General features: G+C 44.9%; 1 protein-coding gene across 1 annotated transcript; it reads right to left on the bottom strand.

Annotated features, from left to right (window-relative positions):
• Positions 1 to 371: 371 nt before the first annotated feature.
• LOC105478110 (claudin 34) lies at positions 372 to 8,057 on the bottom strand. Its single transcript, XM_011735102.3, has 2 exons — positions 7,363 to 8,057; positions 372 to 1,940 (listed from the first exon to the last, which is right to left on the bottom strand). The coding sequence occupies exons 1-2, from the start codon at positions 7,471 to 7,473 to the stop codon at positions 1,275 to 1,277; spliced, it is 777 nt and encodes a 258-aa protein (XP_011733404.1). The 5' UTR covers positions 7,474 to 8,057; the 3' UTR covers positions 372 to 1,274.
• Positions 8,058 to 18,419: the final 10,362 nt, after the last annotated feature.

Here is an 18,419-nt window from a genome sequence, read left to right on the forward strand (position 1 = left end):
TTGAAGTATATGAGGATGAAGGGACATGGTGTCTGGGGTTTGCTTTAAAATACTTAGGAAAAAGAGGCCAGGAGCAGTGGCTCATGCCTGTAATCCCAGCACTTTGGGAGGCCGAGGCAGGCAGATCACTTGAGGTGAGGAGTTTGAGACCAGCCTGGCCAACATGGTGAAACCTCGTCTCTACTAAAAATACAAAAATTAGCTGGGCGTGGTGGTGGGTGCCTGTAATCCCAGCTGTTCAGGAGGCTGAGGCAGGAGAATCGTTTGAACCTGGGAGACAGAGGTTGCAGTGAGCTGAGATCACGCCACTGCACTCAAGCCCAGGTGACAGAGCAGGACTCTGTCTCAAAAAAAAAAAAAAAAAAAAAAAAAACCAAAAAAAAAGCCTTAGGAAAAAGAAACATAGAGTAGAAAGGGACAAGAATGGAAAGAGAAAGCGGAAGTGCCCTAATCTCAGTAACTGTGGAATCTGGCAATGGGTGTGTGGAGATTCCTTATGCTATCCTCTCTACTTTTGCACATTTTAGAAAACTTTATATGGTAGGGAGATGTTATTACCATTACACAGAAAACAAGGTCCATTCTTGTTTTTTTGTTTATTGAGGTTTTTTTTAAAGAGATGGGGTCTTGCCATATGGCCCAGGCTGGAGTGCAGTGGTGCCGTCATTTCTCACTGGAGCCTCCAACTTCTGGGCTCAAATGATCCTCCCACTTCAGCCTCCCAAGTAACTAGAATCACAGCCATGCACCACCACACTCAGCTTTTTTTTTTTTTTTTTTTTTTTTTCTTGTAGAGACCAGGTCTTGCTATACTGCCTAGGCTGGTCTTGAACTCCTGGCCTCAAGTGATCCTCCCACTTCAGCCTCCCAAAGTGCTGGGATTACAGGCGTAAGTCACCATGCCCGGCCTATGATTGTTTGTAGCAAAAGTTTGAGAGGGAAATGTTAAAAGTTAATGTACTCAGAAACTCTTATTTCCCTACCCTTAGTTTATAGGGTTATTTGCTTTAGCCAACAATAATTAAAATTCAGATGCAATAAGACCAACTGGCAGGTGGGAAGACTTTTAAATAAAAGTTCTCAATTCAACGAGCAAATCAGTGAACCACATTCAGATACACAAGATAACAGAAGGAGACAGTTGGCCACCTTCTGTCCCAAACTACACATGCCATGGTCTTGAGTCGTTGGAAATATTTGGTAGAGCATGCTAATAACATTTTCCATAAACTCCCAGAAATCTTGGATTTGCAAAGCCAATGCAACCAGGAAATTCACGTTTCTGAAATATCAGGATGCACTTGGCAGTACAGGGGACATTTGTAAAATAGAGAAAACATCCCAGTTAACAGCATAGGCAAGACACCTATCCCTGCCACTTGAATGGCAGTGCCAACTTCCTGCACATCTGGCTTGAAGGGCATTTGGAGAGATGGCGGGAAGGTGATTCCCTGTGAGTTTATGATGGCATCGTAGTTCTGGAGCACAGCAATTAAGATAAAGACACCAGCAGCAATGTTGAAAACTCCTGAAACAATGAATGAATTGTAGGTGTCCTCCTCAAATATTTTCACAGACGTGTTTCTAAGTGCAAGGATGTTAAAGGCTCTCCCGAAGAATCCGAAAATGCTGGCAGTCAGTAGGAAGCGTTGAGCCATGTAAATTTCAAAAGGGAGAAAGGTGTCCTGGTAGCTGTATCGGTAACAGAATTTGGTTGTGGTGCTGTTGGTGCGATGCCGGTAAATGCAGACTCTAAATATTCCCACGCAGGCGATCCCAGGGGGGTAGAGCGGGGTGTCTTTTATGTACCATATTCGCCACTCCACAAGGCCCATGGACGTACAGGAGAGGATCCATCCTATGGTGGTAAGGGTGAAGACTGAAAATTGGCAGTTGGCACTGTTGCAGAACCAGGACATGGTGGCAGTGCACCCAGGAAACTACAAACAAATACAGAGCATGGTGAGGGGGGGATCCTGGGACCTGGGACAGCCTCCCAGGTGTTGTATTGGAGAAAGGAGACACTAGACCCTCTCGCTCTGCTAGTGGGAGTGCAGTCTGAGCAAACTTTGTGCAGGGCCGCTCCACAATATTTCCCGAAAGCCTTAAAATGCACACACCTTCAGACTGGCAGTTCCACTTCTGGGCATTGGTGCAAAGACATAAATAAGGTCAGCCACAAATATGTAGCCACAAAGATGGTCATCACAGCATTGTTTGTAATATTGGAAACTGGGAAACAACATCAAGTCCAACAATAGGGCATGGTGAAAGAATTTATGCTACGTCTACGCGATGGAGCTATATGCCAACATTGACAATACAAATGGAATCATACAAGGTGTAATAGTTTTGTGTGGCTCTTTTCACACAGCACGGTTTCAAGGGTCATCCATGTTGAAGCAGGTATGAGAAGGTTGTCCCTTTTCATTGCTGAATGGTGTTCCATTGTGTGGATAGACCACAGTTTGTTCATTCATCAGCTTTTGGACATTTGGGTTGGTGCCATGTTTTGGCTATTATAAATAATGCTGTCATGAACACTTGAATATAAAAGTTTGTATGGGCATATGTCCTTGTTTATCTGGTGTAGATGCCTAGGAGTGAAATTGGTGGTTCATATGGTAAGTGCACATTTAACTTTTTATAAATTGCTAAACTGTTTTCCCACGTGGCTGCACCATTTTGTATTCCCACCAGCAATGATGGAGGTTCCAGTTTCTCCATATTTTCTCCAACATTTGGTATTTTTAATGTTTTTCATGACAGCCATTCTAGTTGCCATTCTATGTGACCAAAAGGGAGGTGTCCATAATATTTCAAATACAAATTACATGTTTCAAAATAATATGTATGATATAATCATAGATACAAATGGAACAGAAAGTCTATATCCTAAGCTATTAGGAGACATTTTTAACTGGGTTTGAGAGATTCTGAGTTTTTTCTAAGCTATTTGGATTGTGAAGGGTCACACACATATAGAAAAGCACACAAGTGTGCAGCTCAATTAATGATGATGGGGTAAACACCCATGGAGCCACCATTGCATTTCAGATACACAATATTCCCACTTCCTTGCTTGCTTTCATAGTTTTATCATCTCAGCATGCATCCCCACACACCTTACTTCTATTTTGCCTGTTTTTCAAAATGGGGATCATATGGTCAATGCTTTTGTGTGACTGGTTTCTTTCACGCAATGTTGTGTCCATTTGTGACACTCAGATTGTAATTTTTTAATGGTGCCTGGCTGTTCAGTATTTTCAAATATTTCTGCAATAAGCATGATTATTTAAAATAAGAAAACAATAAAAAATATTTCATGAAACAGTTGTCTCAGGAAACTTGCCTGAGCCCAGGAGTTTGAGACCAGTCTGGACAACATAGCAAGACCCTGTCTCCAATAAAAAAGTTGTCAAGCAATGGAAGATTGATTAATTTGAGTACAGAAATACACTTTACTACCTAGTATATGTTAAAGTGAAGCCATTCATTTATTATAATACTTTGCAGATAGTAAAGTAGAAAAAGATTTAGTAACATGGGAAAATGTCCATGGTGCATTGAATCTAAAATGCAGGTAACAAACTCATTAGTATATATAGTAGTATAATCTTATTTTTGCCTATCATAAAATATGCTGGGAAGCTAAAATGAGATGCATCTAAATATTAGGATTGCTGATTTTTCTTTTCATGTCTTAAAGTATATTACTTTTTTAATTGGAAAAAAATGGCGAGCATAGAGAGACACAAACATAAAAGTGTATTAATTAATTATCAAGAATAAGGCCAGGCATGGTGGCTCACGCCTGTAATCCCAGCACTTTGGGAGGCCGAATAGGGCAGATCTCTTGAGGTCAGGAGTTTGAGCACGGCTTGGCCAACATGGTGAAACCCCGTCTCCGCTAAAAATACAAAAATTAGCCAGGCGTGGTGGTGCACGCCTGTAGTCCCAGCTACTTGGGAGGCTGAGGCAGGAGAATCGCTTGAACTCAGGAGTCGTAAGCTGCAGTGAGCAGAGATAGCACCACTGCACTCCAGCCTGGGCAACAGAGCGAGACTCTGTCTCAAAAAAAAAAAAAATTATTATCAAGAGTAATAGAAACATGGGTGTCTCCTGACCCAATCTCCCACTTCTTGGAATTAATTCTAGTGGACAAATCAGAGAAGTGGGATCAAAGTGTCTGGGCACTGATGCTCACCAGGGGTGTTGCTGACACTAGGAGTAAGAGAAATCTGGAGACAAGTAATATATGAAGCAATACAGATGCTTAAGTACATTTCATAATTCCAGGTGATATAGCATATTATTCAACCATTTACAATGAAGTCTTCAAAAGCATTTTAATGACAGGAAATTGTCACTGTTTGCTAAATGGGAAAAGGATGCAAAAGAATGTATAAATATACATGTTGTTTTTTATATATATGTGTGTGTGTTTGTGTGTCTCTTTGTGTGTTTGTATGTTTGTGTGTGTTTGTGTGTCTCCTTGTGTGTTTGTGTCTCCTTGTGTGTGTGTTTGTGTGTGTGTGTGTGTGTGTAGTTGTATGCCGCCAGTTTTGTTTTTAAAAGACACCCACATGTGGCCGGGCGCGGTGGCTCATGCCTGTAATCCCAGCACTTTGGGAGGCCGAGGTGGGTGGATCATGAGGTCAGGAGATCGAGACCATCCTAGCTAACATGGTGAAACCCCGTCTCTACTAAAAAAAATACAAATAATTACCCAGGCGTGGTGGTGGGCGCCTGTAGTCCCAGCTACTCGGGAGGCTGAGGCAGCAGAATGGCGTGAACCTGGAAGGCAGAGCTTGCAGTGAGCCAAGATCTCACCACTGCACTCCAGCCTGGGCAACAGAGTGAGACTCCGTCTCAAAAAAAAAAAGACACCCACATGTATACGCAGAAAACTTTGAAAGGCTCTCCTGGGTGCTGGGAAGGGTGCAGAGGAGTAGCTCACATACCTCTCCCGACTCCCCAAGGAAGATCCACTCTGGAAAGAGATACTCATTTTTAAGTGACGAATAAAGATGGGATGAAATAGACATTGTGAGGGGAAGGAAGGAAGGAAGGAAGGAAGGAAGGAAGGAAGGAAGGAAGGAAGGAAGGAAGGAAGGAAGTGGGGGAGGGAGGGAGAAATGGAAGGGCAGGAGGGAGGGAGGGAGGAAGGGAGGGAGGGAGGAAGGAAAGAAAGAATTGCTGGAGAACATTGAGGGTCTGAACTTTATCGAGGAGGCATGCTGGGGAGGGATGGGTCAGAGGTTGTTCCAGGCTGATGTCAGAAATCCCTCCTAATGGCCAGAACATTCCTGGCAGATGCCACATTTATAGCATCATTCTTTTTGGCAAGATAATCTTGAACAAATGATTATTATTATTATTGAGACAGAGTCTCACTCTGTCTCCCAGATTGGAGTGCAGTGAAGTGATCATAGCTCAATCAGCCTCAACCTGCTGGGCGAAAACCATCCTCCTGCCTCAGCCTCCCAAGTAGCTGGGACCACAGGCGTGTCCCACCACACTCAGCTAATTTCTTTTTGTATTTTTTTGTAGAGATGGGGGTCTTGTTATGTTGCCCAGGCTGGTCTTAAACTCCTGGGTTCAAATGATCCTCCCACCTCGGCCTCCCAAAGTGCTAGAATTATAGGCATGAACCACTGTGCCTGGCTCAATAACTGTATTTCAAAATAAGTGTAATCCTGGCCATCTTGTTTTTGCATCTTTTCTGGAGAAAGGTCCGTAGGCTTCACTAGGTATCAAACAGGTTCATACACAAAAGAAATATCCTTTTTTGGCATATTTCAAGATGGCTCTTCAGAGAAGATGCAGACATAGGAACAGCCCTTTGTGGAGACAAGTGACTCCATCTTCAATGCTAATCCAGCAGTGTTGACTTTTGATTAACACCAGTCCTGTGAAGGCCTCCTGATTCCTACTTTATTTACCATCCTTAGTGTAAGAACATATACTCACTATAAATATAAATATTTTTTTGAGACAGAGTCTTGCTCTGTCACCCAAGGCTGGAGTGCAGTGGTGTGTGATCTCCGCTCACTGCAAGCCCTCCTGGGTTTCAGCGAGTCTCCTGCGTTAGCCTCAGGTGGGCGGATCACCTGAGGTCAGAAGTTTGAGACTAGCCTGGCCAACATGGTGAAACCCTGTCTCTGCTAAAAATACAAAAATTAGCTGGGCATGGTGGTGCGCACCTGTAGTCCCAGCTACTCGAGAGTCTGAGGCAGGAGAATTGCTTGAACCCAGGAGGCGGAGGATGCAGTGGGCCGAGATTACACCACTGCACTGCAGCCTGGCAACAGAGCAAGACTCTGTCTCAAAACAACAACAACAACAACAAAACTAAACTGAACAAATAATTGTCATGTGATCCAGGGGGCCAGGAGTGGTGGCTCACGCCTGTAATGCCAGCACTTTGGGAGGCTGAGGCGGGTGGATCAGATCACCTGAGGTGAGGAGTTCGAGACTAGCCTGGCCAACATGGTGAAATCCTGTCTCTTCTAGAAAAAAAAAAAAAAATAGCTGGGCGTGGTGGTATGTCCCTGTATTCCCAGCTCCTTGGGAGCCTGAGGCACAAGAATTGCTTGAACCTGGGAGGCGGAAGTTGCAGTGAGCCGAGATTACACCACTGCACTCCAGCCTGGGTGACAGAGGGAGAGTTCCTCTTAGAAAAAAAAAAAAGATTTGCTATGTGATCCAGCAATTCCATTTCTGGGTATATACCCAAAAAGATGTGAAAGCAGGGACTCAAAGACATATTTCTACACCCATGTTCATAGCAACGTTATTCACAGTAACCAAAGGCGGAAACAAACCAAGTGCCCCCCCACAGACAATGGAAGCTAAATGTGGTCTATACCGACGCCAGAAATACGATCTCTGTCCACAGTCTCAAAAACGAAGGAAGTTCTGACACAGGCTACCACATAAACGAACCTCGAAGACATTACACTGAGTGAAAGAAGCCACTCACAAAAGGACAAATACTGTCTGGCTCCCCATACGGGAGGTACCTATAATAGAGAGTCAAACTCATAGACAGAAAGTAGACAGTGGTTGCCAGGGGCTGGCGGGAGCTAATGGGGAGTGCATGTTTCACAGGGACAGAGTTTCATTTGGGGAAGATAAAAAGTTCTGGAGGTAGACAGTGGTGACAGTTACCCAACAATTACATGTACTTACTACCACTGAACTGTACACTTAAACAGCTAAAATGGTCAATTTTGTGTTACATATACTTTACCACAATAAAAAAAAAAAAAAACACAGTAAAGAAGGAACGAACCTCTGCTACCTAGTGACGTGGTCTCCACGTGAACTGGTGGCTTAAGGGGAGGGCAGTCAGCTTACCTGGCCAGCGGGGCCGACATGGACACAGCTCCTCTCGGATGACCTGCCTAGTTCTTCAGCACTGGCTTCTTGGTCCAGGCAGCTGGGAGTTCTCATCAACACTGTAGCCATGGTTTCTGGTTCTGAGGCCCTCCCTCAATGTTCTGTTCCCACATTCCACCAGTCACCCTGCTCATCCAGGTATCAGTCCTAGGTCCTGAGGTCACTTCAGCCACCACCCTTTGGTTGCTTCCTTTGCTTCATCATGTAGCCTCTTTTGCTCTGTCAGCCTTTGGAGGGTGGCTATGTTTGCCAATAGACCTGCAGGGTCCACTCCAACATCTGTATGGGCTCCTAATTTCTCTCTCCCCACCAGCCCTAGAACTGGTATCTAACTCGTATCACCTGCAGGTAATTTTATTTTTATTTTTATTTTTCTTGAGACGGAGTCTCGCTCTGTCGCCCAGGCTGGAGTGCAGTGGCCGGATCTCAGCTCACTGCAAGCTCCACCTCCTGGGTTTACGCCATTCTCCTGCCTCAGCCTCCCGAGTAGCTGGGACTACAGGCGCCCGCCACCTCGCCCGGCTAGTTTTTTTTTGTACTTTTTAGTAGAGACGGGGTTTCACCGTGTTCGCCAGGATGGTCTCGATCTCCTGACCTCGTGATCCGCCTGTCTCGGCCTCCCAAAGTGCTGGGATTACAGGCTTGAGCCACCGCGCCCGGCCCGGTAATTTTTCTTTTTTCAAGACGGAGTTTCACTCTTGTCACCCAGCCTGGAGTACAATGGCATGATCTCGGCTCACTGCAACCTCCGCCTCCCGGGTCCAGGCGATTCTCCTGCCTCAGCCTTCTGAGTAGCTGGAATTACAGGCACCTGCCACTATGCCCAGATAATTTTTTTGTGTTTTTAGTAGAGATGGGGTTTCACTGTGTTGGCCAGGCTGGTCTCGAACTCCTGATCTCGTGATCTGCCCACCTCGGCCTCCCAAAGTGCTGGGATTATAGGTGTGAGCCACTGTGCCCGGCCAACATTTTTTTTAAAGCAGTGGCAATATATAAGTACAGGTGTTAGCAGAAGTGGCACCCACCTGGATGAGACTGAGTTGTGAAAGCCACTGACAACCCATGCATTAGGAAAGACACCATTGATTTTAATTTTATTGTTTTGAGGCAGGGTCTCACTCTCACCCAGGCTGGAGTACAGTGGCACAATGACAATTCACTGCAGCCTCAGTCAACCTCCTGGGCTTAAGAGATCCTCACTCCTCAGCCTCTCATGTAGCTGGGACCACAGGCACGCACTACCATGCCTGGTTCATTTTTGTATTTTTTGCAGAGATGGAGTCTCGCTTTATTGTCCTGGCTGGTCTTCAACTCCTGGGCTTGGGCGATCTACCTGTCTCACCCTCCCAAAATATTGGGATTACAGGCGTGAACCACCGCGCCAGCTGGGAAAGATACTGTTAGCTCATGGGAAATGACCTTTTTCTAGCTAAGTCTTGAATTACAGGCTTGCTGGAACACAGTTTAGGTAGGCAGGACAAGTGGAAGATGTGGAGTGATTCCTGGTGTGTGAAACTGACCTGCTAAGATTGGGGACAGCTTCAAATGGAACCTGTGTAAGAAATGAGGCTGCCAAAAGGCAAACGATGCCGGCTACCCAGTATGTAGGACTAAACATTGCACGGAAGTCAAAATCCCACTGGACTCCTTTGCTTACAGGGTTTCCATAATAAGGAATTTATTCTGAGCAAATGAGCAGAGATGTGTGCAAAGATCTAAGTGCAAGGCACACCCAATGAACTCTGTAACTGAGGTTACAACTGGGACAAAAAGGCAAAATCCTAAAACCACACTTAGAGAACCGTTCAGCAAACCATTTTATATCCTTATAATGGGATATCACACCAAAATTCAATACTGTGCTGCAGAATAATTAAGGAAAACATTCCCAATACTGCTAAGTAAAAAGCAGATTTCAAAAATAGTATTATATAATTCCGTTTCCTTAAAAAAAGCAAAAGGAAAAAGGAGATGAGGAGGGAGGAAGGGAAAGAGGGAGAGAAGGAGGGAGGGAAGGAGAAAGGGAGGGGAGGAAGGGGGGAAGGAGGTCCTTAAGGAAGGTGGGAAGGAGGGAGGGCGGGAAGGAAGGAAGGGGGTATGTGGCTATGTTGCCTTCCATGGCAAAACAGGCTTTGCGGCTGTGATGGAATTGAGGATCCTGCCATGGGGAGATGATCCCGGCTTAATCAGGTGGGCTAGTGTCATCACAAGGGTTCTTGTGTGAGGGAGGCAAGAGGGTCAGGGAGGGAGATGAGATGATAGAAGGAGAGTCAGGAAGAGACCGGAAGACGCTAGACTGCTGGTTTTGCGGCTGGAGGAAGGGGCCGTGAGACAAGGAATGGGGCGGCCTCCAGAAACTAGACAGGCAAGAAACCAATTCTCTCTGGAGCTTCCAGAAAGGAACGCAGCCCTGCTCACACCTCGACCTTAGCTCGGTGTGATAGATTGCAGACTTCTGACCTTCACAACTGCAATGCGTAAATGTGGCATTTTAAACCACTAGCTTTGTGGTAATTTGTTACAGCATCAATAGGACACTAACACACTGCCCATGTCTGGCTGGAGAATTTTTTTTTTTTTTTTTTTTGAGACAGAGTTTTGCTCTTGTTGCCCAAGCTGGAGTGCAGTGGCGCAATCTCGGCTCACTGCAACCTCCGCCTCCTGGGTTCAAGCAATTCTCCTGCCTCCCAAGTAGCTGAGATTACAGGTGCCCGCCACCATGCCTGGCTAATTTTTTGTATTTTTAGTAGAGACGGGGTTTCACCATGTTGGCCAGGTTGGTCTTGGACTCCTGACTGGCTGGGGAATTCTATGTGATCTCTCTTGTTCTTCAGTGTCCTACAATGTGACAAGTTTATGTGCTTTTCTGCACTGACTATTGGTTATCTTTAAAAAAAAAAAAAGTAATGCACATATGCATTTTACCTGCACCCTCTCCTCAAAGCCCACTAAAATGACAGAAACGGCTTAAGAGAGGCATTGACCCCCAGAGAACATAGCAGATGATTTACCAAAAAGATCCTGGTAGCAGGAAAGGTGATAGACAAATGCCAGCTGTCCTGGTAGACCAGAAGGCTGAGATGCAGACCTGTTGGGAGCAAGACTCTTTGTGGTACCAGGTGCCTCTGCAGGGAGGGGGGTGTCAGTGGGGGAAGTACAGAGGGACTGTCAGTAGGAATAGTGCCTGAGAATCTGTATCCGATGTTCCAAATTACCCGCTTCACGGCCACCCCCCATAATCACCAGACCACCAGTTCCCTCCTGCGGCAGAAGGCAGGAGGGCCAATCTGAGCTTGGAGGGAGGTGGCTGTACAGTCTCGCTCCCACTGGGCTCCAAGTGTTTGATGATCTCCAACTGTTGTCATATAACAGATTTTCATGTGGAGAGCAGAAATAGCCACTTCCTCCTTTTTTTTTTTTTTTTAACAGTATTTGGAGAATTTATTTTTCTTTTTTGAGACAGGGTCTACTCTGTTGCCCAGGTTGGAGTCTTTTTTGAGACAGGGTCTACTCTGTCGCCACAGTAGTGTGATCATAGCTCATTGCAGCCTCCAATTCCTGGGCTCAAATGATCCTCCTGCCTCAGTCTCCCTAGTAGCTGGGAACACTGGCACATTTCACCATGCCCAGCTAATTTTTTTTTTTTTTTTTTTTTTTTAGAGACAGGGTCTCCCTATGTCCTCCAGGCTGGTCTTGAACTCCTGGGCTGAAGCGATCCTGTGGCCTCGGCCTCCCAAAGTGCGGGATTCCAGGCGTGTGGCACCGTGCCCGGGCAGGTCTGCTATTTTAATATTTGTTTTGTTTCTTCTGGTTGTTGTTGTTGTTGTTGTTGTGGTTGCGGCTTCCCTTCTACTGCCCTCTTTTGGGCTATCTGAGCAAGGTCAAAAGTTATCTATTCAGTTGTCTGAACCTCTTCGTACAGTTTTCAGTGGTTGTTCTAGGGATGACAATACACAGGCATTTCATAGCCTATTTTGAAAAAACTATTTATTTATTTATTTATTTATGACAGGGTGTGGTTCTGCTGCTCAGGATGGAGTACAGTGGCACAATCTCAGCTCACTGCAACCTCTGCCTCCTGCACTCAAGTAATCCTCCCACCTCTGCCTCCTCAGTAGCTGGGACTACAGGTGCAGGTCACCATGCCCAGCTGATTTTTTTGTATTTTTAGTAGAGATGGGGTTTTGCCATGCTGCCAGGATGGTCTCGAACTCCTGGGCTTAAGCGATTCCTCCTGCCTTGGCCTCCCATAGTGCTGGGATCACAGGCATGAGCAACTGTGCCCTGCCCATAGCCTATTCAGAATTAATATTTCATGACTTCCAGAGGAATGTAGCAACCTTACCACTAGGTGTGTCCTTTCCTTGCAACCTTTAGGTTATAGCTATCACATACATTAAGATCTACATCTCTCCCTTCTAATTCATAAACACCATTTTGGTTTCTTTTTCAATTAAACTTAGAAAAGCATTGAAGAAGCCAGGTGCAGTGGCTCATGCCTGTAATCCCAGCACTTTGGGAGGCCAAGGCGGGTGAATCACCTGAGGCCAGGAGTTCGAGACCAGCCTGACCAACATGGTGAAGCCCCATCTCTACTAAAAATACAAAATTATCCAGGCACGGTGGCGCATGACTGTAATCCCAGCTACTCAGGAGGCTGAGGCAGGAGAATCGCTTGAACCCGGGATGCGGAGGATGCAGTGAGCCGAGATCGCGCCATTGCACTCTAGCCTGGGCAACAAGAGCAAAACTCCTTCTCAAAAAAAAAAAAAAAAAAAAAAAAAAAAAAAAAAGAAGAAGAAGAAGAAGAAGAAGAAGAAGTAGAAGAAGAAGAAACATGCTTTTCTTATATATGCTAAAAAGTTGACAACCGTTATGTACTGAATGTTTGCCCCCTTATCCCCTAATCAGATGTTGAAATCCTAACACCAGTGTGCTGGTATTAGGACGTGGGATCTTTGGGAGGTAATCAGGTCATGGGGGCAGAACTCCCCATGAATGGGATTAGTGCCCTTATAAGAAGAGGCCTGAGAGCTACTTTGCTCTTTCCACCATGTGAGGATACAACCAGGCCAGCAACCCGGTTCTCACCAGAACCTGACCACAGTGGCACCCTGATCTTGGATTTCCAGCCTCCAGAACTGTGAGAAATCAATTTCTGTGTTGTTTATGATTCACTCAGTCTGTGGTACTTTGTTATAGAAGCCTGAACGGACTAAGACAACATGTAATATTTGCTAATAGTTTGATTCCTTTGAATCAGTTTAAGAAGAAAGGCTCATGCCAGTAATAGTTTAAAAAGTACTCTAGTTCCAAATATCTGTTCTACAGGGGATAGCTTAAGACTGAAAATTCTGCACAAGCAGAATAATGTAAACAAAATGTTCACGCTTAGGGTTTTTCGCATTTGAAACTCTCCCTGCGTGCTGTATTCTTTTTTTTCTTCTTCCTTTGATTAGAATGGGCCATAAAAAATAAATAAATAGGGCTGGGCGCGGTGGCTCACGCCTGTAATCCCAGCACTTTGGGAGGCCGAGGTGGGTGGGTCACGAGGTCAGGAGATCGAGACCATCCTGGCTAACACGGTGAAACCCCATCTCTACTAAAAATACAAAAATTAGCTGGGCGTGGTGGCACGTGCCTGTAGTCCCAGCTACTCGGGAGGCTGCGGCAGGAGAATCACTTGAACCTGGGAGGCGGAGTTTGCAGTAAGCCAAGATCGTGCCACTGTACTCCAGCCTGGGTAACAGAGCAAGGCTCCACCTAATAATAATAATAATAATAGTAATAATAATAATAATAAAATTTTAAAAATAAAAAACAAAAAAAGGGTCACACATCTCTCCAGTTTTGTTCATGGGCCAGTATTTATATATGATTGGATATGAACAAGGACATCAGTCTTCTGGTAGAATGTTTAGCTGTTTAAGTGTATCCTGCTGAGTAATCAAGTGTCACTTGTATAAAAATAAATTCCTCTCTGAAGAAAAAGTTTAAAGTCTAAAACTTAGGAAATGCCATAGGAAACAAAGAATTTTTAGAAGCATTTTTTCCTACATATTCTTGAGCTCTTTTTAAATGCCTACACAATGAACTGCAATACAGCAAAAGTGTCTAAAAATCCCTTCACAGGACGTGTTTGCTCTAAATCAACTGGCCATTGAGATAGAGCAGCTGGATGTACTTGTGTCAAGTCAGTGGAGAAACACTCCAGGCTTATGATGGAGTCTCTACTACCAGGCTGGGGATCTCAATGTGCACATCTTAAGCTCTGGATCCTTTCAACACCCAGTTCTCATTGGCTGAACTTTCCTTTTCAAAAGCAAAATTAATATGTAGGCTGGGCAGGGTGGCTCACACCTGTAACCCCGGTACTTTGGGAGGATTGTTTGAACCCAGGAGTTCGAGACCAGTCTGGACAACATAATGAAACTCCATCTCTACAAAAAAACAGGAAAATTAGCCAGGTGAGGGTGCGCACGCCTGTAGTCACAGCTACTTGGGAGGCAGAGACGGGAGGATTGCCTGAACCCAGAGAGATCAAGGCTACAGTGAGCTGTGATTGTGCCACTGTATTCCAGCCTGGGCAACAGAGTGAGGTCCTGTCTCAAAAAAAAAAAAAATATATATATATATACACACACACACACACACACACACACACAGATATGTAGGTGAAATCCTATGAAAAGAGGGAACACAGGGAGAAGGCAAAATTATCATGTAGGTAAAAAACTCTTGAATGGGGCAGTTTTGTGGTAATATCCATCTTTGCTTTCCCAAATATAGAGCAATTGCTGCAAGGCTGGTCTCACTAAAAGAGCTTTATAAAATTGATGGTATGAGGTTTAGTGACAGTAGGGCACGTTACAACTGAATGTGTGAATGCTTTTCACACATCTTTGACTGAAATGGATCACAAAGATAGCAAGACGCCAAGGGAACTCATCCATTCAGGGGCCACAGATCTTTAGGGAGCGCTGGCTTTCAGCTCACCACATCAAGGATGTTGCTGCCCTTGGGGGCTTCTTCTGAGCCAGGTGAGGCTCCTGGCATTCCAGTCACCTTTGCTGTCTCAGCACTCCTTTTCCTGTCTTCAGAGCAAAGATCCAACATCCAAAGAGCACAGGGGTTTGAGGATACCCTCAACAAATATTTGAGAAAAAAACCCAGAGGCACCTGGGTATACTCTCTACACACAGAAAGATGATATCCAGATATGTTAAAGCAACTCAGCAAAGCAAGCAGCGATTATATTAACTTCGAACACTGACATGAAACTTGGATGACACCACACGTCAAACAGGGTTTTAAGGGGCAAGAGCATATACAGGGATTTGTAAAAAACTTCCTGTTTGCCTGATGCACATGTATAACAAATAAATGTTTTAACATCCCTTTGAAGTCCTTCATGCACACTTTATGATATGGTTTGGATTTGTGTCCCCACCCAAATCTCATGTCAAATTGTTATCCCCAGTGTTGGAAGAGGGGCCTGGTGGGAGGTGATTGGATCATGGGGGTGGATTTCTCCCTTGCTGTTCTCATAATAGTGAATTCTCAGGAGATATGGTTGTTTAAAAGTGTGTAGCACCTCCCCCTTCTCTTTTCTTCCTCCTTCTCTGGCCATGTAAGACAGGCCTGCTTCCCCTTTGCCTTCTGCCATGATTGTAAGTTTCCTGAGGCCTCCCCAGCCATGCTTCCTGTACAGCCAGTGGAACTGTGAGTCAATTAGACCTCTTTTCTTTATAAATTACCCAGTCTCTGGTAGTTCTTTATAGCAATGAGAGAATGAATTAATACAGAATTATATCAACACCCCAGGAATGGGGTATTGACATAAAGATACCTGAAAATGTGGAAGCAGCTTTGGAACTGAGTAACAGGCAGAGGTTGGAACAGTTTGGAGGGCTTAGAAGACAGGAAAATGAGGGAAAGGTTGGAACTTCCTAGAGACTTGTTAAATTGTTGTGAGCAAAATGCCAATAGTGATACAGACAATGAAGTCCAAGCTGAGGTTGTCTCAGATGGAGATGAGGAACTTACTGGGAACTGAAGCAAAGGTCACTTTTGTTATGTGCTAGCAAAGAAGTTGGAGGCATTATGCTTCTGCCCTAGAGATCTGTGGAACATTGAACTTGAGAGAAATGATTTAGAGTATCTGGCAGAATAAATTTCTAAGCAGCAAAGTGTTCAAGATGTAACCTGGCTGCTTCTAACAGGATGGTCATATGCGTGGGCAAAGAGATGATCTGAAACTGGAACTTATATTTAAAAGGGAAGCAGAGCATAAAAGTTTAGAAAATTTGCATCCTGACCATGTGGTAAAAAAGAAAAACTCATTTTCCGGGGAGAATTCAAGCTAGCTGCAGAAATTCGCATAAGAGGAGCTGAATGTTAATAGCCATGACAATGGGGGAAAATCCATCCAAGGCATTTCAGAGACTTTCACGGCAGCCCCTCCCATTATTGGCCCAGAGGCCTAGGAGGGAAAAATGGTTTTGTGGGCCAGGCCTAGGGCTCCCACTGCCCTGCATATTCTCAGGACACTGCTCCCTGTGTCCCAGCTGCTCTAGCTCCAGTCTTGGCTAAAAGGGCCCCAGATATGTCTCAGGCCACTGCTCCAGAGGGTGGTAGCCATAAGCCTTGACAGTTTCCACGTGGTGTTAAGCCTGCAGGTGTGCAGTGGGCAACAGTTGAGGCTTGGGAGCTGCTGCCTAGATTTCAGGGAATGTATGGAAAGGCCTGGAGGTCCAGGCAGAAGTCTGCTGCAGGGGCAGAGCCCTCATGGAGAACCTCTGCTAGGGTAGTGCAGAGGGAAAATGTAGGGTTGGAGCCCCCACACAGAGTCCCCAATGGGGCATGGCCTAGTGGAGCTGTGAAGAGGGCCATTGTTCTCCAGACACCAGAATGGTAGATCCTCTGACAACTTGCACCATGCACCTACAAATGCCACAGGCACTCAACGCCAGCCCTTGAGAGCAGCCATGGGAGTTGAGCCCTGCAGAGCCACAGGGGCAGAGCTACCCAAGGCCTTGGGAACCCACCTCTTGCATCACTATGGCCTAGATGTGAGACATGGAGTCAAAGGAGATTATTTTGGAGCTTTAAGATTTAATGACTGCCGTGTTGGGTTTTGGACTTGCGTGGGGCCTGTAGCCCCTTTGTTTTGGCATGTTTCTTCACTTTGGATTGGGATTATTTATCCAATACCTGTACCCCTACTGAATGTTGGAGGTAACTTGTTTTTCATTTTACAGGCTCTTTGGTGGAAGGGACTTGCCTTCTCTCAGATGAGACTCTGGACTGTGGACTTTAGAATTAATTCTGGAATGAGTTAACACTGGGGAACTGTTGAGAAGGGATGATTGTACTTTGCAATGTGAGAAGGACATGATTTGGGAGGGGCCAGGGGCAGAATGATATGGTTTGGATTTGTGTCACTGCCCAATTCTCATGTTGAATTGTAACCCCCAATGTTGGAGGAGGAGCCTGGTGGGAGGTGACTCGATCATGGGAATGGATTCCCCTCTTGCTGTTGTCATGATAGTTCTCATGAGATCTGGTTGTTTAAATGTGTGTAGCACCTCCCCCTTCTCTCTCTCCCTCCTGCTCCAACCTAGTGAGATGTGACTCCTTCTTCTTCACCTTCTGCTATAACTGTAAGTTTCCTGAGGCCTCCCCAGCCATGCTTCCTGTACAGCCTGTGGAACTGTGAGCCAATTAAACCTCTTTTCTTTATGGATTACCCAGTCTCAGGTAGTTCTTTATAGCAATGAGAGAATGAATTAATACACCATATTATAATTTTCTGGTAAACAGAGAAAGAAAGAATATTAATAACTATATATGAATACACCAACAAGAGAATAAGTGAACTATATGCCCAGGAAATGGCTTTTGCATCTTTTCTGTGAATACCTAAGAGCAGACAGATCATCTGGAAGGCTCTTAGGAAGGGTGAGATGTATATTTTCTCCCAGTATTTGATTATGAACATTTTCAAACAGCAAAGTTGAAAGGATTTTACAGTAAACACCTATATACTCACCACGAACTTTCTGCCATTAGTGTTTTACTGTGCCTATCACATATCAATACACCTATTCATCTCTCCCCACCCATTCACCCATCTTATTTTTTATGCATTTCAAAGCAAATTGCAGACATCAGTATATTCTTCCCTAAACACATCAGCCTGCACAGCATGAAGTGCAGTTCAATATTTATTTTTTTCTTTTTTTCATAAAATGCACAAATCTTAAGTGTATGATGGCTGGATTTTGACAAAAGCCAACACCTGAGTAACTCATGCCCCTATCCATTTGCAGAACATGAACTTCACCCCAAGTACCCTGTGCCCACCTCCCCCTCTGGAGGCAACTATGACTGATATTTTCTACCACAGACAATTTGGCCAATTCTAGAACCTCACATAAACAAAGTCCTGCCGCAGGCACTCTTCTTACCTCAGCTGTCTCCCACTTGGCACGGTGTTTCTTAGATGCATTCTTATATTTTGTGTGTTTCAGTAATTTATGCCTTTGTATTTCTGAGCAGTATTCTATTGTACATAGTAGACTATCATTATTTATTCTCCTACTGATAAACATCGGAGCTGTTTCCACTTTTTGACTATTAGAAAACATTAGAAAGAATCACAGAACCTGCTCTACTTTATAGCCCAAATTTTAACAAGAGGTTAAACATATAAATTAAGATATGACCATCATAAGGCTAGGCGCGGTGGTTCATGCCTGTAATCCCAGCACTTTGGGAGGTCAAACTGGGTGGATCACTTGAGGTCAGGAGTTCAAGACCAGCCTGGCCAACATGGTGAAATCCCATCTCTACCAAAAATACAAAAATTAGCTGAGCATAGTGGTGGACACCTGTAATCCCAGCTACTTGGGAGACTGAGGCACGAGAATCACTTGAACCCGGGAGGTGAATGTTGCAGTGAGCTGAGATCACGCCACTGCACTCCAGCCTGGGTGACAGAGCGAGACTCCATC

This window comes from Macaca nemestrina, chromosome X (assembly GCF_043159975.1).
Source record: "Macaca nemestrina isolate mMacNem1 chromosome X, mMacNem.hap1, whole genome shotgun sequence".
NCBI lineage: Eukaryota > Metazoa > Chordata > Mammalia > Primates > Cercopithecidae > Macaca > Macaca nemestrina.